The 16198-nt window shown below is 51.8% G+C and overlaps 1 protein-coding gene across 6 annotated transcripts in view; it reads left to right on the top strand.

Annotated features, from left to right (window-relative positions):
• ADARB1 (adenosine deaminase RNA specific B1) overlaps window positions 1-10668 on the top strand; it is a 114571-nt gene extending 103903 nt beyond the window's left edge. For 5 of the 6 annotated variants that reach the window (XM_062204373.1, XM_062204385.1, XM_062204420.1 and 2 more), the window contains 2 exons: window positions 6886-7064; window positions 7714-10668. In XM_062204373.1, the coding sequence (XP_062060357.1) occupies window positions 6886-7064; window positions 7714-7893 (359 nt within the window). In that variant the 3' untranslated portion in view covers window positions 7894-10668. The remainder of the gene's footprint in view (window positions 1-6885; window positions 7065-7713) is intronic. The other variant, XM_062204410.1, reaches the window with a different exon arrangement.
• The last annotated feature ends 5530 nt before the right edge of the window (window positions 10669-16198 follow it).

Raw genomic sequence — 16198 nt, 5'->3', positions numbered from 1 at the left:
CAGAAGTCCTGAACAATTTTCTGAAGACGCGTGGGGACGATCAATTGGCCTGTGAGAAGAAATCCAACTGAAGCCGCGTGGCGCCAGCACAGCGCCGGCAAGCTGCGATGAGTGAGCATGGGAAAGGGCTGCCAATCTCGTGAGTCTGAGTGAAGCGAGCTGCACAGAACAGCTCACGCCCCACGGTGCCGTCACGTAGACCAGTCTGTACTGGGGCAGTGGTGGGGATGGGGGAAGAGGTCAGGTTGGCACAGGTGCTGTGAGCAGATGCATTCAGTGTAGGCTACAGTGACCTTTGCACAGCCCCACTTCTGCACTGTCCCTTCAGCTCTCTGCTCTTCCAGAGCCAAAGTGCCCCAGGGCTCCCCACACCAGACTCAGTGTTCGCTGCAGTCAGCACCTCAGGGGTCCGGGGCGTTGAGTGGGGCTACCGGGCACCTCCTGCTCTCCCTTCCCCAGAGAGGAACAGCAGGTGCTGTGTGCTCACTGCCTTCTCTTAAGGCCACTGCGGGGTCTCCGTGCTCTCCAGGTCTCTGCCAGACCCTCTGTGCTCTGTGAAGTCACTGCTGTTCCCTCTGGCGTGCTCCTTGTGGAGGGGGCCGTGCCAGGCACTCGCAGCAGCCCCCATCACGGCTGGAGTTCCCAGGTTCGGGGTCAGGCAGCACTGTCCCTTCAGCTCTCTGCTCTTCCAGAGCTGACGTGGCTGCTTAGGCCCTCCTGGTGTTTCCATAGCAGCTTGAATCTCGTCGAGCTTCAGGCTTGAGCCTCCTGGGAGCTTGGCTGGGACTGAACCGTGCAGCTCTGGGGAGCCCGGAGTCTTCCATCGGGAAGCAGCCTCTGCGCTTCTCAGCACCACGCTGGAGCTTACCACGTACACAGCTTCCCTCGGGTTTCTGAGTATTTCATATTTTGATGCCATTTTCAATGTTATGCTTTCACGTCAATTTCCAGTGGTTGCTGATAGGTAGAAATGCTCATTCTAGTAACTATTTGATAGGCTTCATTGGCTTTTCATTATGCTTTGTTTTTTCTTTATGTATGAGGAGAGAGTCAGACTTCCACCGTTAAATGCGACGTTAGCAGCAGGTTTCATTGGCTGCAGGAGTTTTTAATCAGGCACGGATATGGATTTTGTCAAATGCTTCCTTCTGCCCTGAGATAATCAGGCATTTTCGTTTGTTTAATGTGATGACATTGATGGTTTTGAAAATATTAAACCAACCTTACATTCCTGGAGTAAACCCTGCATGGTCGTTCATATGAGGGGGCTTGAAAAAGACTGTGGGGGAAACAGAATTAAAAGGGAAGTTCATTTTGGTACCAGGAATGTTTTTGAAATCTATGTGCATTTTTTTTTTTCATGACATGTTTTTCTTGAACCTTTCTGAAGACTCCTTGTAAGCACATTTTTTTTTTTTTTTTGCATGAGAATGTGATTTTCTATGTGTTTGTCTGAAAGACACACCCACACAGCTCCCATCACTGGTTATCTCCCTAAATGTTCACAAGGCTGGGGTTGGGCCAGGCCAAAGTCAGGGGCCAGGATCTCCATTCAGGGCTCCCGTGTGGGTGGCAAAATCCCAGTTACTTGAACCATCACCTGCTGCCTCCCAGGGTGCACATTAGGTGCACACAGGAGTCAGGAGTCAGAGCCGCAAAAGATGAAACCCAGGTGCTCTGATGTGGTAACCTAGCTGGCACCCTCACTGCTAGGCAGGATGCCCCCTCAGACCTCGTTTTAATTCCAGATTCCAGGAACGTCCTGAAGTACTCCCATATATTCTTGGGTTCAGTTGCTAAAATTTTCTCTAGACTTTTTACATCTGTGGCATTCTGGTCTAGTTTCCTTTTCATGTCTGTGTCAAGGGCAAGCATTTGGCCTGTTCGTGAAGATGCCTCTTAGGACCTCCACATGCTGTATCAGAGTGGCTGGGTCTGAGTACTGGCTCTGCCTCCAATTCCAGCCTCTTGTTAATGCAGACCTGGGAGGCAGCAGGTGATGGGTCAAATACTTGGGCCCCTGCCATCCATATGGGAAACCTGGATGAAGCTCCTGGCTCCCAGTTTTGCCGTGACCTAGCCTAGGCTGTTTCAAGTATTTGGGGAGTGAACCAGCAGATGGGAAAATCAATCTTTCTCTGCTTTTCCAATAAAATTTGATAAATTAAGTAAGTAAACAAAGTTGATAAATGTTTGAATTCAGATACATCTCTTCCTCTTCAGTTTTCTTGAGGAGTCAGTTCTGGTTTGGGATTAGTGTTCCCTTAGTTGTCTGCTAGAATTTACCGGTGAAGTCACTAGGGCCTGACCTGACTACAGATTCATATTGTATGAGAGAGAGAGACTGTTCATGTGGTTGGGTTTTCCTTGTGTAGGCTTCGGTAACTGATGCCTTTCAGGGGGATTTGTCCATTGCATCTAATTTGCCAAGCATCTTGGTCTACAGTGTTTCTGACGCCCCCTTAGTACCTGTAGTGTGACAGCACCTGTGATTTGCATCTCCTCTTGTCTTCTTGGTGAGTTCAGCCAGACGCTGCTCAGCACTGTTGATCGTCCCCAAGGAACTACTTTAGGTTTCATTGATTTTTTTTTTTTTTGCCAAATATTTTTTTCTGCTCTGATCTCAGTCATTTTCTTTCTTTTTCTTCCTATTTCGGTTGCTCTTTGTACAATTTTTTAAAGTGCTGAGGCCTTTTTTGAGAACTTTACAGTTTTTGCAGCCTTTAAAAATTTCATCACATCACATTTTAATTTTCACCAATTTCAAAATATTTTGTCCCATGAGTTATTTAGAAGTCATTTCAAAATATTGGGGCGTTTTACAAAGATCTATTTTTATTTCTAATTAAGCTTTTTAAAAATCTTAAATATTTATTCCTTTGAGTGGCAGAGACACAAAGAAGAGCATCAACCATGTCATTTTAATTTATTAACTTATTTTATAGACTAAAATATGATCACTTTAATAAGTATACCATGAAAACCTGAAAAAATGGCACATCTGCTGTCTTTGTGCAGACTGATCCCTAAATGTTGGGTAGGTCAACTTGTGTTGTTCACGTCCTTACTGATCTTCTACTTGGTCTATCAATTATGAAAGAAGAACATCGACATTTTCTTAACTATAATTGCATGTTGTCTACATCCCCTTCCGACTTTTTAGTTTTTACTTCATATACTTTACAGTTCTGTGTATAAAAACTTAGAGGCAGGTCTTGTGCTGCAAGCAGGTTAAGCCGCCGCTTGAGACATCACATCCCATATCAGTGGCGGGGCTTGAGTCCCGGCTCCACTGCCAGTCCAACTTGCTGATGAAGCACACCTGCTAATGCTCAAGTACTTGGGTCCCTGCCACGCATGTGGGAGACCTGGAGGTCCTGACTCCTGGCTTCAGCCTGGCCCAGTCCTGGTTCTGAGCATCTGAACACTAAACCAGCAGATGGAGGTGCCTTCTGTCACTCTTTCAAATAAATAAAATGTTTTGAAATGAACAGGAAGCCGATTTGCAGACAATGGAGTGCTACTGCCCCTCCTCGTAGGTGACCTTTCTCCCCGAGTGGCCGCCTAGACTGCTGTCTGCATCACTTGGTGTCACAGCTTTGCTTTGGTTACTGACGTCTCTCTCCAGCACTGCTGGGCTTCTTTATGTTAAAGGTGGTTCTCGGAGGCAGTGTGTTTGGAGTTTGCTCCCCAACTCCAGGTGACAGTCCCTGCCTTTTCGTGGAGGTGCTTAGGTCATGCACATTTATTGTGATTATTAATATTGTTAGGCTGAAATCTGTCATTTGCTACTTGTTTGATCCATATGTTTTTGTTCTCTTTTTCTCCTTCAAAAAAATGTTTTTCATTTTATTTAAAAGGAAGAGAGCACCAGATAGATGGCAGAGAGGGCTTCCATCTTCTTGCTTATATCTAAATGCCCACAACAGCAAGAGCTGGGTAAGTCCGGGGCCAGAAGCCCAGACCTCCATCCAGGTCTCTCACACGGTGGCAGGAGCCAAGTATTGAGCCATCAACCTGCTGCCTCCCAGGTGTGCATAAGCAGGAAGCCAGGGTAGAAGCAGAGTGGCTGGACAGTAGGTGTGATGGGGCTGCCGGTGTCCCCACTGGCATCCACACCAGGCCCTCTTTTCCTTTTGCCTTGTGTTTTCTGACTCCGTTGTAACTCCTTGATTTCTTAGCTGTTAACTAGTGGTTGTTTTAGGGTGCATAGCGTACATCCTTAGCTTTCCACACTCTGCCTTCGTGGTTTAAGAACATGAAGAACATTGCCACAGCCTCCATCCAGGCCTCCTCTGCAGCAGCGTTGTCTTCGTTTTAGCTCCTGCGTGTGTTACAAATACCACACTCAGCCTTTGAAGGGGTTCAGACACTAAGACAGGAAGGGCTTCTTGTGGAAGAGATGCGGGTCTCCACAGGCTCCTGTTGGGTCTGGTGATCATGAATTGGGTCCGCTTTGGCGTGTCTGGAAAAGTCTTTGTTTTGCACCCGCTGTAATGCGCCTTTGCTGGGTGCAGGTCTCCTCTTTGTTCCCAGCTCTCCGAGGATGGGGCCCCGCGCCCATCATCTGCTCTGTGCCATCCCGGCAGGCGGTCTGCAGGAGCGCCCTGATGCGGTGTGCCTTCCTCTCTGGCCGGACTCCGCACTGGGCTGGGCTGAGCTATGGTCAGGTGGGATCCAAGCCCGGCTGTGTGGGGCTGGAGCCTGGAAGAACACCCTACAGAATGGGAGATTATTCAGCCGGCGCGGTGGCACCAGCCCCACAACAGCTTGAGTTGGCTTTTATAGGAGTCTCCATAGTAGTGGCCCCTAGCCAAGTCGTCACTCAGCAGAAAACGCCTCAGCTGGGGGACCTGCCCGGCTGTCACTCAGCATGCGTCACTCACCTCATTTACCTGGACTTCTTGCATCCCAATGGGTCAGCACCATGGTTTTGTGCCCGGGCTTTGCGGAGATTCTCACATCTCTATTTGGTTTCATCTCATTTAGAATTTTCCCCCCAGTTTTCCTTCAAATACATAACCTGCCCCCCTTCTTCCTCTCCTCTGGGAACTCCAGCGGCACAGACTTGGGCCGCTCCATTTCCCCTCCCGGTCTGTTTCATTCCAGCTGGTGGTCTGGAACGCTGGGCTCTTGCTCCACCATGAAGGAAGTCACGGGCTGAGGCGTGAAGGGGCATGGGAGATCAGCGATGATTCAGAGCACAGTGAAGGTGCAAACTCTGGAAATGAATCAGGCCAGCGAGAGAGAACGAGCCAACAGCCAAAGCCCTCACTAGGAAAAAGAAAAGCCCCTCCCAGGGAAATACAATCACCACCAATAAAGCCGCCCGCCTCTCACCCCAGCCAGGTTGGGCCTTCCCGCGGCGGCACCCAGAGGCACAGGGACTGCTTCCGGGGAGGAGCTCCCAGACGGAGCCAGCGCCGTCTGGGGCAGGATCCTGCACCACCCATTCCCATGCCTTCCTTTGGAACTATTAGTGTCATGGTGTCAGGGGCATGATGGCAGTGGGGGAGGGAACTCTCCAGCTAGTGCTGGTTCCACATGTGCAGATTTGCAGAACTTTCCATTCCTGCTACACAGATGGGGACAGTGCACAGAAAAGGAGGGAGCTGTCATGTGGGCCAGGCCAGACTGCCTGTGGTGGACACCACAGCAGCAAACTGCGGATTGCCTGGAGCTGTCGGCTGTGCGTGCAGGCCAGCTCAGCGTCACTCAGCAAGCCCACTGGCGGGGAGCTGTCCGGCATGGGTTTGGCTGGGGCTCAGATCGCAGCTCCTGTCCCAGGTACCTGTGCCCAGCACACTGCTGATGGCGCTCATACTCTCAGCGTCTGCTCAGACAAGTCCTGCCAAGTGTGCCTTTCGCCTCAGACGTCGTGGTCTCCATCCCCAGAGGCCTGGCTGGGGTCCGTTATGTTCTGGTGTGGCTGTCAGCACTCTTCCCTCTGCTCCTCCCAGGACGGTCTTTGCTGGCTTGGGGGACGCGAGGCATCCAGGGACACCTCTGCGGTTCCCAGGCTCACTGCGCTACTCTTCCCTCTGGTCCTGTTCTGCCAGCTCGGGCTGCTCGGCTTGCTGGCCTTACTGCAGGGCACGTGTCAGCGCCCCTGGCTCCTCGCTCAGAATGCAGGCCCTGTGGTTTCCATGCTGCTTGGGGAGGAGCAGCCACCGGAGTGTGAGCTTAGCTGTCCTGCCCAGTGCCGGGCCAGATGTGGGCCAACTCCTGTCCCAGACTTGTTCTGAAAACCCCCAGGCTAACCCTGACTCTGGTGGCTTGCAACATCCATGTGGTCTGAGCTGTGCTTAGCTTCCAGCAACCCAGGAGGCTCCCAGGCCTGGAGAGGAGCCCGCGGCTGGCCAGCACAGGGCTGAGGGAGCATCAGAGGACAACACAGGGCTTCCTGTTCGCCTCCGGCATTGTGCACGTGAAGCTGTGTGGCCTGAATGGCTGGCTTTGGTGCTGGGAACGTGTGCAGGATCTGAGCCCCAGAGCTGCCTGGGGCAACGATGGGAACCCAGCTCGACCCCTGCAGGGCCGACTGTGCTGGGTGCAGTTTGCCAGGGCTCTCAGCCCTACGAGGGGCCTGCAAGAGTCCGTGGAATCTGCACGTTACGGAGAAACCATCTACGGACACAAAAGGTTTTGCACCCCAGGAAACTTAACCTTTGAATCCCATTTTTGTGTGAAGGTTCCCCTGCGCCATGCCGTGTGTGAGCAGAGCCTCTGCCGTCAGGTTGCTGCAGGTCCCAGGCTGCCTGCCGTTCGCAGACAGCATGTGGCTGAGTCCTGGGCGGGGACCATGTCTGCGTCTCCCTGAGTGGACGGTGCTCTCCATGGACCACAGCCCAGGCTCGCTCACCTCCTCCTGTGTCTGTTCTTCAGGCATCAGCAATGCGGAAGCGCGGCAGCCGGGGAAGGCACCCAACTTCAGCGTCAACTGGACAGTGGGCGATTCGGCCATCGAGGTCATCAACGCCACGACGGGCAAGGACGAGCTGGGCCGTGCATCGCGCCTGTGTAAGCGCGCGTTGTTCTGTCGCTGGACGCGCGTGCATGGCAAGGTACTGAGGGCCTTGTGGCCACGCCTCCACCTCCCCGCAGTGTCCACCCTTCTCGGACCTCCATGCTCCTGCCACCGTGTGTGGCTCCCTGAAATGAGACTCAGGAGTCTGGGGTTCTCTCTGGCAACCCTGGCTCAAAGGGTGGCCTTGGTCCTTCCAGTCCCACTGCTGTCACACAGGTGGCCGAGTCCCTTCCCTCTGCCCTGGGGCTGCTGCTGGCACCGACATGGCCTATCCCTAGGAGGGAGGAGGGGTCGGGCCCTGCGTGCTCCCTTCCCTCTTGGCAGCCTGGTGCTGCCGTGGTCTCCGGCTGCACACCTCCCATGTGGTCGGTTAGTATGTTGCCAGTTCGCGTCGACTCCGCAGCCAGGTCCATGGCATCTGTCTGCTACAGGGCTAGCCTGAGACTGGCGAGGGAGGTGCAGGCAGATGCTCCAGTGCTGGCCCACGCTGGCTGCCTGTGAGTCTCTGGGTCCCCACAGACTGGAGCCAGCCAGTGTGGCCCAGCGCACACAACACCAGCAGTGCTCTTCCTCTGGGAGTGCTGACAATCAGATCTTCGTCAGCCAGGGTTCGCTGGGGGGGAGGTGCGGTGCCGTCCTCGCCTGTCACTCGCTCAGCACCTGCCCTTGTTTCTGCTCTCCTGCAGGCACCACCCCACCTACTGCGCGCCAAGATCACCAAGCCCAACATGTACCACGAGTCCAAGCTGGCGGCGAGGGAGTACCAGGCCGCCAAGGCGCGTCTCTTCACCGCCTTCATCAAGGCGGGGCTAGGCGCCTGGGTGGAAAAGCCCACGGAGCAGGACCAGTTCTCACTCACGCCCTGAGTGAGGAGCAGCCGGTGCCCAGCCCGCCCCCCACAGCCTCTCGCCTGGACTGGGGGCAGGCGCTCAGCTCGGGGAGGGTGTGGGGGGCACGGGGACCCCCGGGGTCTCCGGCACCATCCCCTGCATCCCACACCCTGGCCAGGAAGGGCACGGGCTCGTGGGGGTGCCGGGCATCCCCGGGCCCCTCTCAGCCACGCATTCCTCCCCCAAGGACCCGGCGCCCACACCTGATCCCGGTTTACGTTTAGAAACTGAGTTCTACTGAGTAGGGCTTCCGTAAGTTTAGGAAAATAGAAATTACTTTGTGTGAAATTCTGGAATAAATAATTTATTCAGAGCTAGGAACGTGGTTTATAAAATAAGAAGTAATTATGTCAGATCACTTTATGCCACATAATTCTAACTGCAAATCTGCAACCTGCGTGGAGGAGGTGAGGTGATGGAGGGCGAGGCAGCGAGCGGCGCACACAGCCCCTGGGTCTCTCCTCAGTGCTTCCGCAGGGGGCTGCCGTCGGTCCCAGCAAGCTGTCCCAGAGGCCACCCCGGCCTCCCCTGGAAGCTCCGGAAACAGAGCAGGTAGTGTTCCCCGGTCGACCTCAAGTCCGCAGAGAGAAAACGGGTGCAGCACCGAAGGTTTGGCAGCATTCAACCTGTGCACCAGAAGCAGCCAGCAGCGGCCCTGCCCCAAGGCTTGTGGACGCGACGGCTGCCCAGGGACCAGCTGGACGGAAGGAAGCAGGGCTCAGCCTGCGGGCCTGCACTCCCTCAGCCAGGCTGAGCCAGGCCGGACCAGGTCTGATGGATCAGCAGGGGTGGGGGGAGCCCAAGGAGGTTGCTCAGCTCCGCTCGCTCGGCGCACAGGACAGCCCCATGGCAGGGGGAGCCAGCCAGGAGGTCAGGACCCTGTGGCCTGTGCTCGGAGATTGCCCCAGGTGCCTTGTTCTCACTCAGGACCAGAGAGGAGCCAGCAACAAGCGCCCTCCACCCCCAGTGCCATCCTTGTGGTTCTGGGGGTCTCTCTGAGGGGATCTCAGGGGGCTATGGGCCGGGATGGGTCCACAGCACACACGCGCACAGCAGAGACCAGGGCACCTGTCCCCAGGTGTACATCCAGGTATCAGAGACAGGACAAAGCAGAGGAGACATGCGGCCGCTGTCACCCATCAGGTCCTGGGGGTGCACGCAGTGACAGAGTAGGTTGCTTCCCTGGTGGGGCCTGAGCCCTGGTCTGCACATCCTCACGTGGCAGGAAGGGCCCTGCCTGTAGACCCGTCCGTGGGTCTGGGTGACAGCCAGCGTCTGTCTCCTGCGCCCGCAGAAAGAAGGGGTCTGCCGGTGTTGCTGTCCACTCCCAGGCCCCTGCACACTCGGGAGGAGCACCTGTGGGTCTGGGCTGTGTTGTTCTTGTCTCTATAAATTGTATTTTTTCTAACGGGGATTGGGAGAGACTTAGTTTTTAAAAAATATGTGGATTTTGGTTACAAAGTCCTGTGGAAACACATTTGCTGCACATGCAAATTGTGCCACGGCCATCTCCGGAGCAAGGGTGTCCCTGGTGCAGCGCCCACACGGCCACGAGACATGGCAGGCAGGCTTCTGAGCAGGAAGAGGGTGGCGCGGGCAGAACCACAGCCTATGTGTGTGGTCACAGCTCCACTCAGGATGGGTCAGGACACCCAGGGAGGGCCGCAGCTCGCTCACCCTCCTGGGCACCGGGCTCCTGCTGCAGTCACCCAGCGCCCTCTGCCACTCAGACCCATCGCAGGGAACCTGACACAAGCAGGGGATTGAGAAAATCTTAAACCAGGGGACATGTTGACAAGCAGGGGATGGGAGGGTGTCTGTCCTGCTTTGTTAGCTAAACTCGGAGCATGAGTTCCAGAGGCGCTCTGGGCCACAGCGCTCCCTGGTGGCCAGTGTGGGGCGGGCACTCCATGGTGGGAGCCGGGCTCTGCCGCGGTGCTCTGCGTCGAGGCAGGTGTGCGGCTCCTCCATGCTCCCTGGCGGGTCCACCCCTCCCCACGGGCTGCCAGGGACCGGCTGAGTGCCAGTGCTGATGCCCAGTCCCTCTGGATTGTTCTAACAGTTAAAATGACTGCTTTATTTTGAAGCCGACAAGCCAACATCTGATAAAGCACCGGTCCTCTGGAATTCCCTTCATTCCCATCCTCTCCGTGGCCTGCGGAATGGCTGCATTCCGCGGGGGTCCAGGCAGCTGTGCGGCCACCGCCGCCCTGTTCGCCTCGGCTGTGCTTCCAGGGTGTTTCGCTCCAGAGCCCTTGGGCGACCCAGTCACAACTCCAGGCCAGCGAGAGGCGAGAGGAGCGGACTTCCCCACCTCTGAACTTCTGGGAAACTCGAGACTCAGAAGCTTCGTTCCTGTCGGCCCCACACTGTACACGGAAGGGGCCCAGTGTCGTCTTCAGTGTGTGTCCTTGTCCCCTGCTGTGTCCCATGACTGTCCCTGAGCCTGTGGACATGGAGTTCCGGTGTCTGCGGAACAGGGTCGGGACACAGAGCGGCCCGCATGGGCAGGCTGAGCGGTGCTGGCTGCCGGCCGTGAGGGGTCCATGCACAGGCTGTCCTGCTGGCAGCACCAGCAACCCTGGCTCAGGGCCTGCAGGAGCCCCAGCAGCTGATGGCCCGGCCCTGGTGCCCTGCGTGTCTGTACATACCACCCCCCCTGCATGACCTCACGCCAGGCCGCTGGCCGCGCATGAGACGCTGGCACTGTAGACAAAGGACTGGAGATGCTGCACAAATAAAACGCCTCATGACCACTGCACGGCTCAGGTCTTCCTTCCGCCCATGGTGTTCTGCCCCTGGGGGCTCAGCCCCCACGCCCCGCAGTTCTTGGCTCCTTCACCAGCTTCCACGCCCAAGCATTAGGGGCTTCACAAAGTGCGTCAGGAGTTCGTTTGGGTACCAGCAGTTTCAATCTGCCGTGCTCCCTGCACTTGCTCAGGCGGGGTGGAGGGAAGGCACACTGCCACCGCCAGGTCCCCACCTCTGAAGGGTGGCACGTGTCCCCATAGCCGGGGCTCACGCAAAGGGGCCAGATGCTGATGAGTGGCAACCGGACAGCCGGGTCCCCGGGTGCTGAGACAGCAGGACGCAGTCACCATTCATGTGTCACCCTGGCTGTGTCCGAAGGTCACCCGGGTTTGGTGCAGGGAAGCACGCATGCTACGTGTGCACAGCAGGTGTGGGGGGAGGGGTGGTGTCCCCATGGTCTGTGCAGGAAGGGATTTGGGGTTGAAGTAGGCTAAAACCGACTAGGTTTGTGAGCTGGAAGACCATGCCTTCGCCACACCCCTGTGTGACCTCACACCCTGATACCCTCACCACGCCCCGTGTGACATCATGCTCTACCTGACCATACCTGAGCGCCCACCCGCCCACAAGCCACTCCCCTGTGAGAAATATATAAAAGGCAGGGAGCGTCCCAGAAGGCTCTCTGCCTCTGCTTGGCTGCCGGTGATGAGCGGTGGATAGCAGCTCCAGGCGCTTGGTGCACGTGGCTTTGGCCTGCTCTCTGCTTGGTATGGACGCTCCCCTGGTTTCCAGACTTTCCCTTCTCTTTAAATGAGCTAAAGCCCTCACTTTCCTATGCACCTTTCGCACTAAAGAAAAGCCTAAAACGTACCATGCTGCCTCGTTTACTGATGCTGGTATTTAGAATTCTTCTCTAAATATTAGGCAAGAACCCTCTCAGGCTTATTAATGTTGGGGATCTATTCATAAGTGTATGGTGATATTGTATGGCACCCCAAATTCCGGTAGCGTATGTGGCATCCCAGATGGTGCTTCTGGGGAACTTTAAGGGGCCGCATTTCTGTATAGATTTTAGGGGGTCGGAGCGGCAAGATGGCGGAATAGGAAGGGAGCACATTGATAGTTCAGCAGGACACACAGGTTAATAAAAGTGGAGATACTGCAGGGTCAAGGAAGAGTAGGGGAAGAAACAGCAGCGGAAACTCTTCCGGAACTAGTGATTCACAGTGGACCTGCGTGGAGAGCGTGGGAGCCCAAGTTCGGGACACCAGCGGCAGACTCAACACACCAGCGCTGGAACGCGAGGTGAGCCAAACCTCAATAGCCCGAGACACCAGCGGGCAAGTGGAAAGAGGAGACTAGAGGGAACGAGGCTTGAAACTCCGTGGGGAAAAGTTCACCAGGCTAACTAGAAGAGAGAGAGGAAAAAAAAAAAAAAGTGACCGATACGGACACGAGTTTCTCTCTCTCCACTCACCCCTCAAAGGCGAGCAAGACAAAGAGCAGGCGCCATTTTGGACATACGTCATAAGCAGGGCGACCTCAGGTCTGCACCGGCCCTGAGCTCTAGCAGAAAAACCTGACGCTGGGGGAAGGGGTGAAATAACAGGAGATTAGGATCTAACTTGGCAATCCAGTGGGAGACTGCAGGAGAATTGGAGCCCACACTGAGGGCAGCACAGATTCTCTGTGTGGTCCTTGGGAAAGAGCTTCCGATCTCTGGCTCCTGTGGGTATATCATTTGCCTGCTAACTACCTCCAATTACGTTCAGCTGTGCGGAATTACTTCCCTTTTGAATCAAAAAAAAAAAAAAAAAAAGAGAGAGAGAGAGATTTACCACGCCTAACCTGGGAGTGTCATCTTTGACACACCCTCAACCCTGAGGAACCAAACACAGCTCTCAGTCCACACTGATCTCAAGCCTCTAAGGCTCCACCGAAAGCAGTCAGTCCACTTAATATAGAGCCATAGTGTAACAAGAAAAAACACCACAGTGAAGAAACCAAATATCTCCAACATGCCAAACAACAAACGCAAAAACCGAGGTAACAAGAACAAGGAAGACACTATGACGCCCCCAAATGAAAAAGACACCCCAATTCAAGATTATGAAGATGATGAGATCGAAGAAATGCAAGAAGCAGATCTCAAAAAATTGATAAGAACATTAAGAAGTTCTCAAAAACAAATTCTTGAACTACAGAAATCCTTAATGGACAAGATAGAAAATCTCTCTCGTGAAAGTGAAATATTAAGGAGGAATCAAAATGAAATGAAACAACTAGTAGAACAGGAAACTGAGATAGTGACAAAAAACCACAATGAAATGAAGAATTCAGTAGATCAAATGACAAACACATTAGAGAGCCTTAAAAACAGAATGGGCGAAGCAGAAGAGAGAATATCAGACTTAGAAGACAGAGAACAGGAAAGGAAACAGGCAAACCAAAGAAAAGAAGAAGAAATTAGAAATCTAAAAAATATTGTCGGGAATCTACAGGATACTACTAAAAAACCTAATATTCGGGTTCTAGGAGTTCCTGAAGGCATGGAAAGGGAGAAAGGATTAGAAGGCCTCGTCAGTGAGATACTAGCAGAAAATTTCCCAGGTTTGGAGAAGGACAGAGGCATCTTAGTACAGGAAGCTTATAGAACCCCTAATAAACATGACCAAAAGAGATCCTCACCACGACACATTGTAATCAAACTCACCACAGTGAAACATAAAGAAAAGATTCTAAAAGGTGCAAGAGAGAAACGCCAGATTACTCTCAGAGGATCTCCAATTAGACTCACAGCAGACTTCTCATCAGAAACCCTACAAGCTAGGAGAGAATGGCAAGATATAGCCCAGGTACTAAGAGAGAAAAACTACCAGCCCAGAATATTATATCCTGCAAAGCTCTCATTTGTGAATGAAGGTGAAATTAAGACTTTTCATAGCAAACAGAAACTGAAAGAATTTGTTGCCACTCATCCTGCCCTGCAAAAGATGCTTAAAGATGTGTTACACACAGAAACACAGAAACATGGTCACCAATATGAAAGAAGGTAAAGGAAGGAAACCTCACAGCAAAAGATCACAGGAAGCTCAATTTCTCTTTGACATAGAATTAAACTCTGATGCTCTGTTAAAGCAATGTGTTAAAGTAATCTAAAAACAAAAAGCAATTCAAATCAATTGGCAATCTACAAAAAGAGTTAAAGATTTTAAAAGCTATTATTAAAATTGCTATATTGGTCTATTATGCTATGTTATATGTGTGTACATATATATGTATGTCCACATAGGAAATTTTATTAAGAGTTTTATTTTAAATGGCTTATAGATAAGATTGTCCATAAATTTAAGCTGCTAAAATCAATCAAAGATACATTTTAATTTGTGTGACCTGAATCTGTGTATCATATGTTTTAAACGTGTTGGTAGAAAGAAACTAAAAACATTTTATATGGTTGTGCTTAAGTTTACTGGTTAAACAAACTACACCATGTTAGATATTTAAGAGGTGTTTTCAAATACATGATGCTTAAAATTTATAGAAGGCATTGGACCTTCTGGTAAATGTTTTCTTAAGTTGTTATCTAATGGTTGAAAGGGTTTGCTAAGTATTCATGTGATATTGCTATTGTCAGCAAGCGATCTAGGACTTGCTCCCTCATTTCTCTATTCTAAGCCCAACTTGTTCTTTCATTTCTCTATTCTCTTCAAGGTAGGAAACTAATTCTATTATGAAGGAATCTGTAGGACGCACAATTTAATCTTTAGACCTCATAAAAGAGATGGCTAACATTTTTCTGTAATAGCATAGCCAAAATAAGAACTTAACTAATAATCTCATAGCTAGATTCACTTCGCCATCAGCGAAGTAAACAGTAAGTAGAAAAAACCTCCCTTTCAGACCAAAGGGAAAGAAAGTTTTAAAGTGAGAATATAATTTTCCTCATGGGCATTGTCTACCTTAGAAAAACTACTACAGAACATGCCTGTGACTATAGACTTGTAGTTCAGGCCACCGAAGATTAGAGATGGGACACGGGCACTCCCTTGACTTGCATCCTCTGGTCTGCTTTAACACAAACCAGGAGGAAAAGAAAGCTAGGCATCAGAAGCAATGGGTGGCAGGCCTATTAATGGCTGATCTGTACAGTGATCTGCCCTCAAAGAGACCCAACAGGCCAGTCCACTGCAGTGGCTTTCAATGTGGTAAGCCTGGGCTTCAGCAGAAGTCAGCTTGTGAAGAGCCCTGGCAGCTCTGCCAAGAGTTGGATCACTGGAAATGGACCTGCCCTGGAGTCGAAGGATGCCCAGGTCAGAGCCACAGATCTTACTGGCTCTAAGCTGAAAAGCCCTTCACTCAGCCCAACTTCCAAAGTGACCACTGCAGCTGAGGGTATGGTCAAGTAGGGTCAGCAACATTGCAGGCAGAACTGTAAATTTCTTGTTAGAGATGCCACCTGCCTTTACCTGGCCAGCTCTCCTCCTAGGCCAGCCAAGTAATGAAAGTCAACAGAGTGCCTTCCCCTAGGAGGTTCACACCTCCCTTAGGATATACCCCATGTGAAGAGATAGATAGGTCTGGGCCTCTTAACTTACAAGGCCTAAAGCCCAACAGATTATTATCAAGCCCCTTCTATCAGGTTCTATTTGCCTCTAAATCAGAAAACTTAATTGTAGCTTAGACAGCACCTTTCTTAGCACATCTAATAATGACTCTGTCCTTTGTTCTAGACCCTGTCTAGCACACTTGGGCCTCATTCCTTTGTAATCATAACCTCTACTCTACCACCAATGGCTCTACTCCCAACCTGTGTGTACTGATGGTCCTCTTCCCCACTTAATGCTATATAATTGTTCAAACCTGGTAAATGCCACTCTTAGGATCATTGGTTACTATCCTCACTCTGTCTTTTATGACCTTGTCTAAATATGATCAGATTCGGCAAACTTGGAAGGCTTCCATAGCCTAGGCAACTCATGACGACAGCCTAGGGTGGTTACTGGCACCATAAACTAGAGTGTCAATTTGTTGGGTCAACAACAGGAGCCACTGTGCACTTGCTCCTCATGTGGGATCTCTGTCCTTGGTGTGCTGTACATTGTGATTTAATGCTATAACTAGTACTCAAACAGTATGTTTCACTTTGTGTTTCTATGTGGGTGCAAACTGTTGAAATCTTTATACTAAATTGATCTTCTGTATATAAAGAGAATTGAAAATGAATCTTGATGCAAATGGAAGGGGAGAGGGAGCGGGAGAGGGGAGGGTTGTGGGTGGGAGGGAAGCTATGGGAGGGGGAAGCCATTGTAATCCATAAGCTGTACACTGGAAATTTATATTCATTAAATAAAAGTTAAAAAAAAAAAAAAGATTTTAGGGGGTCATCTCTGATAGGGTGATCTGCTTTCCTGTTGTTAAGCCCATCTCTGTCTAGCGTTTCTACGAGTTTGGGAAACGTTCTGAACCAGGAGCAGAGAGCAATGCGGCTCACAGAGCCATGACCCTTTGGCATCACCTCCGAGACCAC

This window comes from Lepus europaeus, chromosome 2 (genome assembly GCF_033115175.1).
Source record: "Lepus europaeus isolate LE1 chromosome 2, mLepTim1.pri, whole genome shotgun sequence".
In the NCBI taxonomy this organism is placed as follows: domain Eukaryota; kingdom Metazoa; phylum Chordata; class Mammalia; order Lagomorpha; family Leporidae; genus Lepus; species Lepus europaeus.
This window is presented reverse-complemented; position numbering and strand designations above follow the sequence as displayed.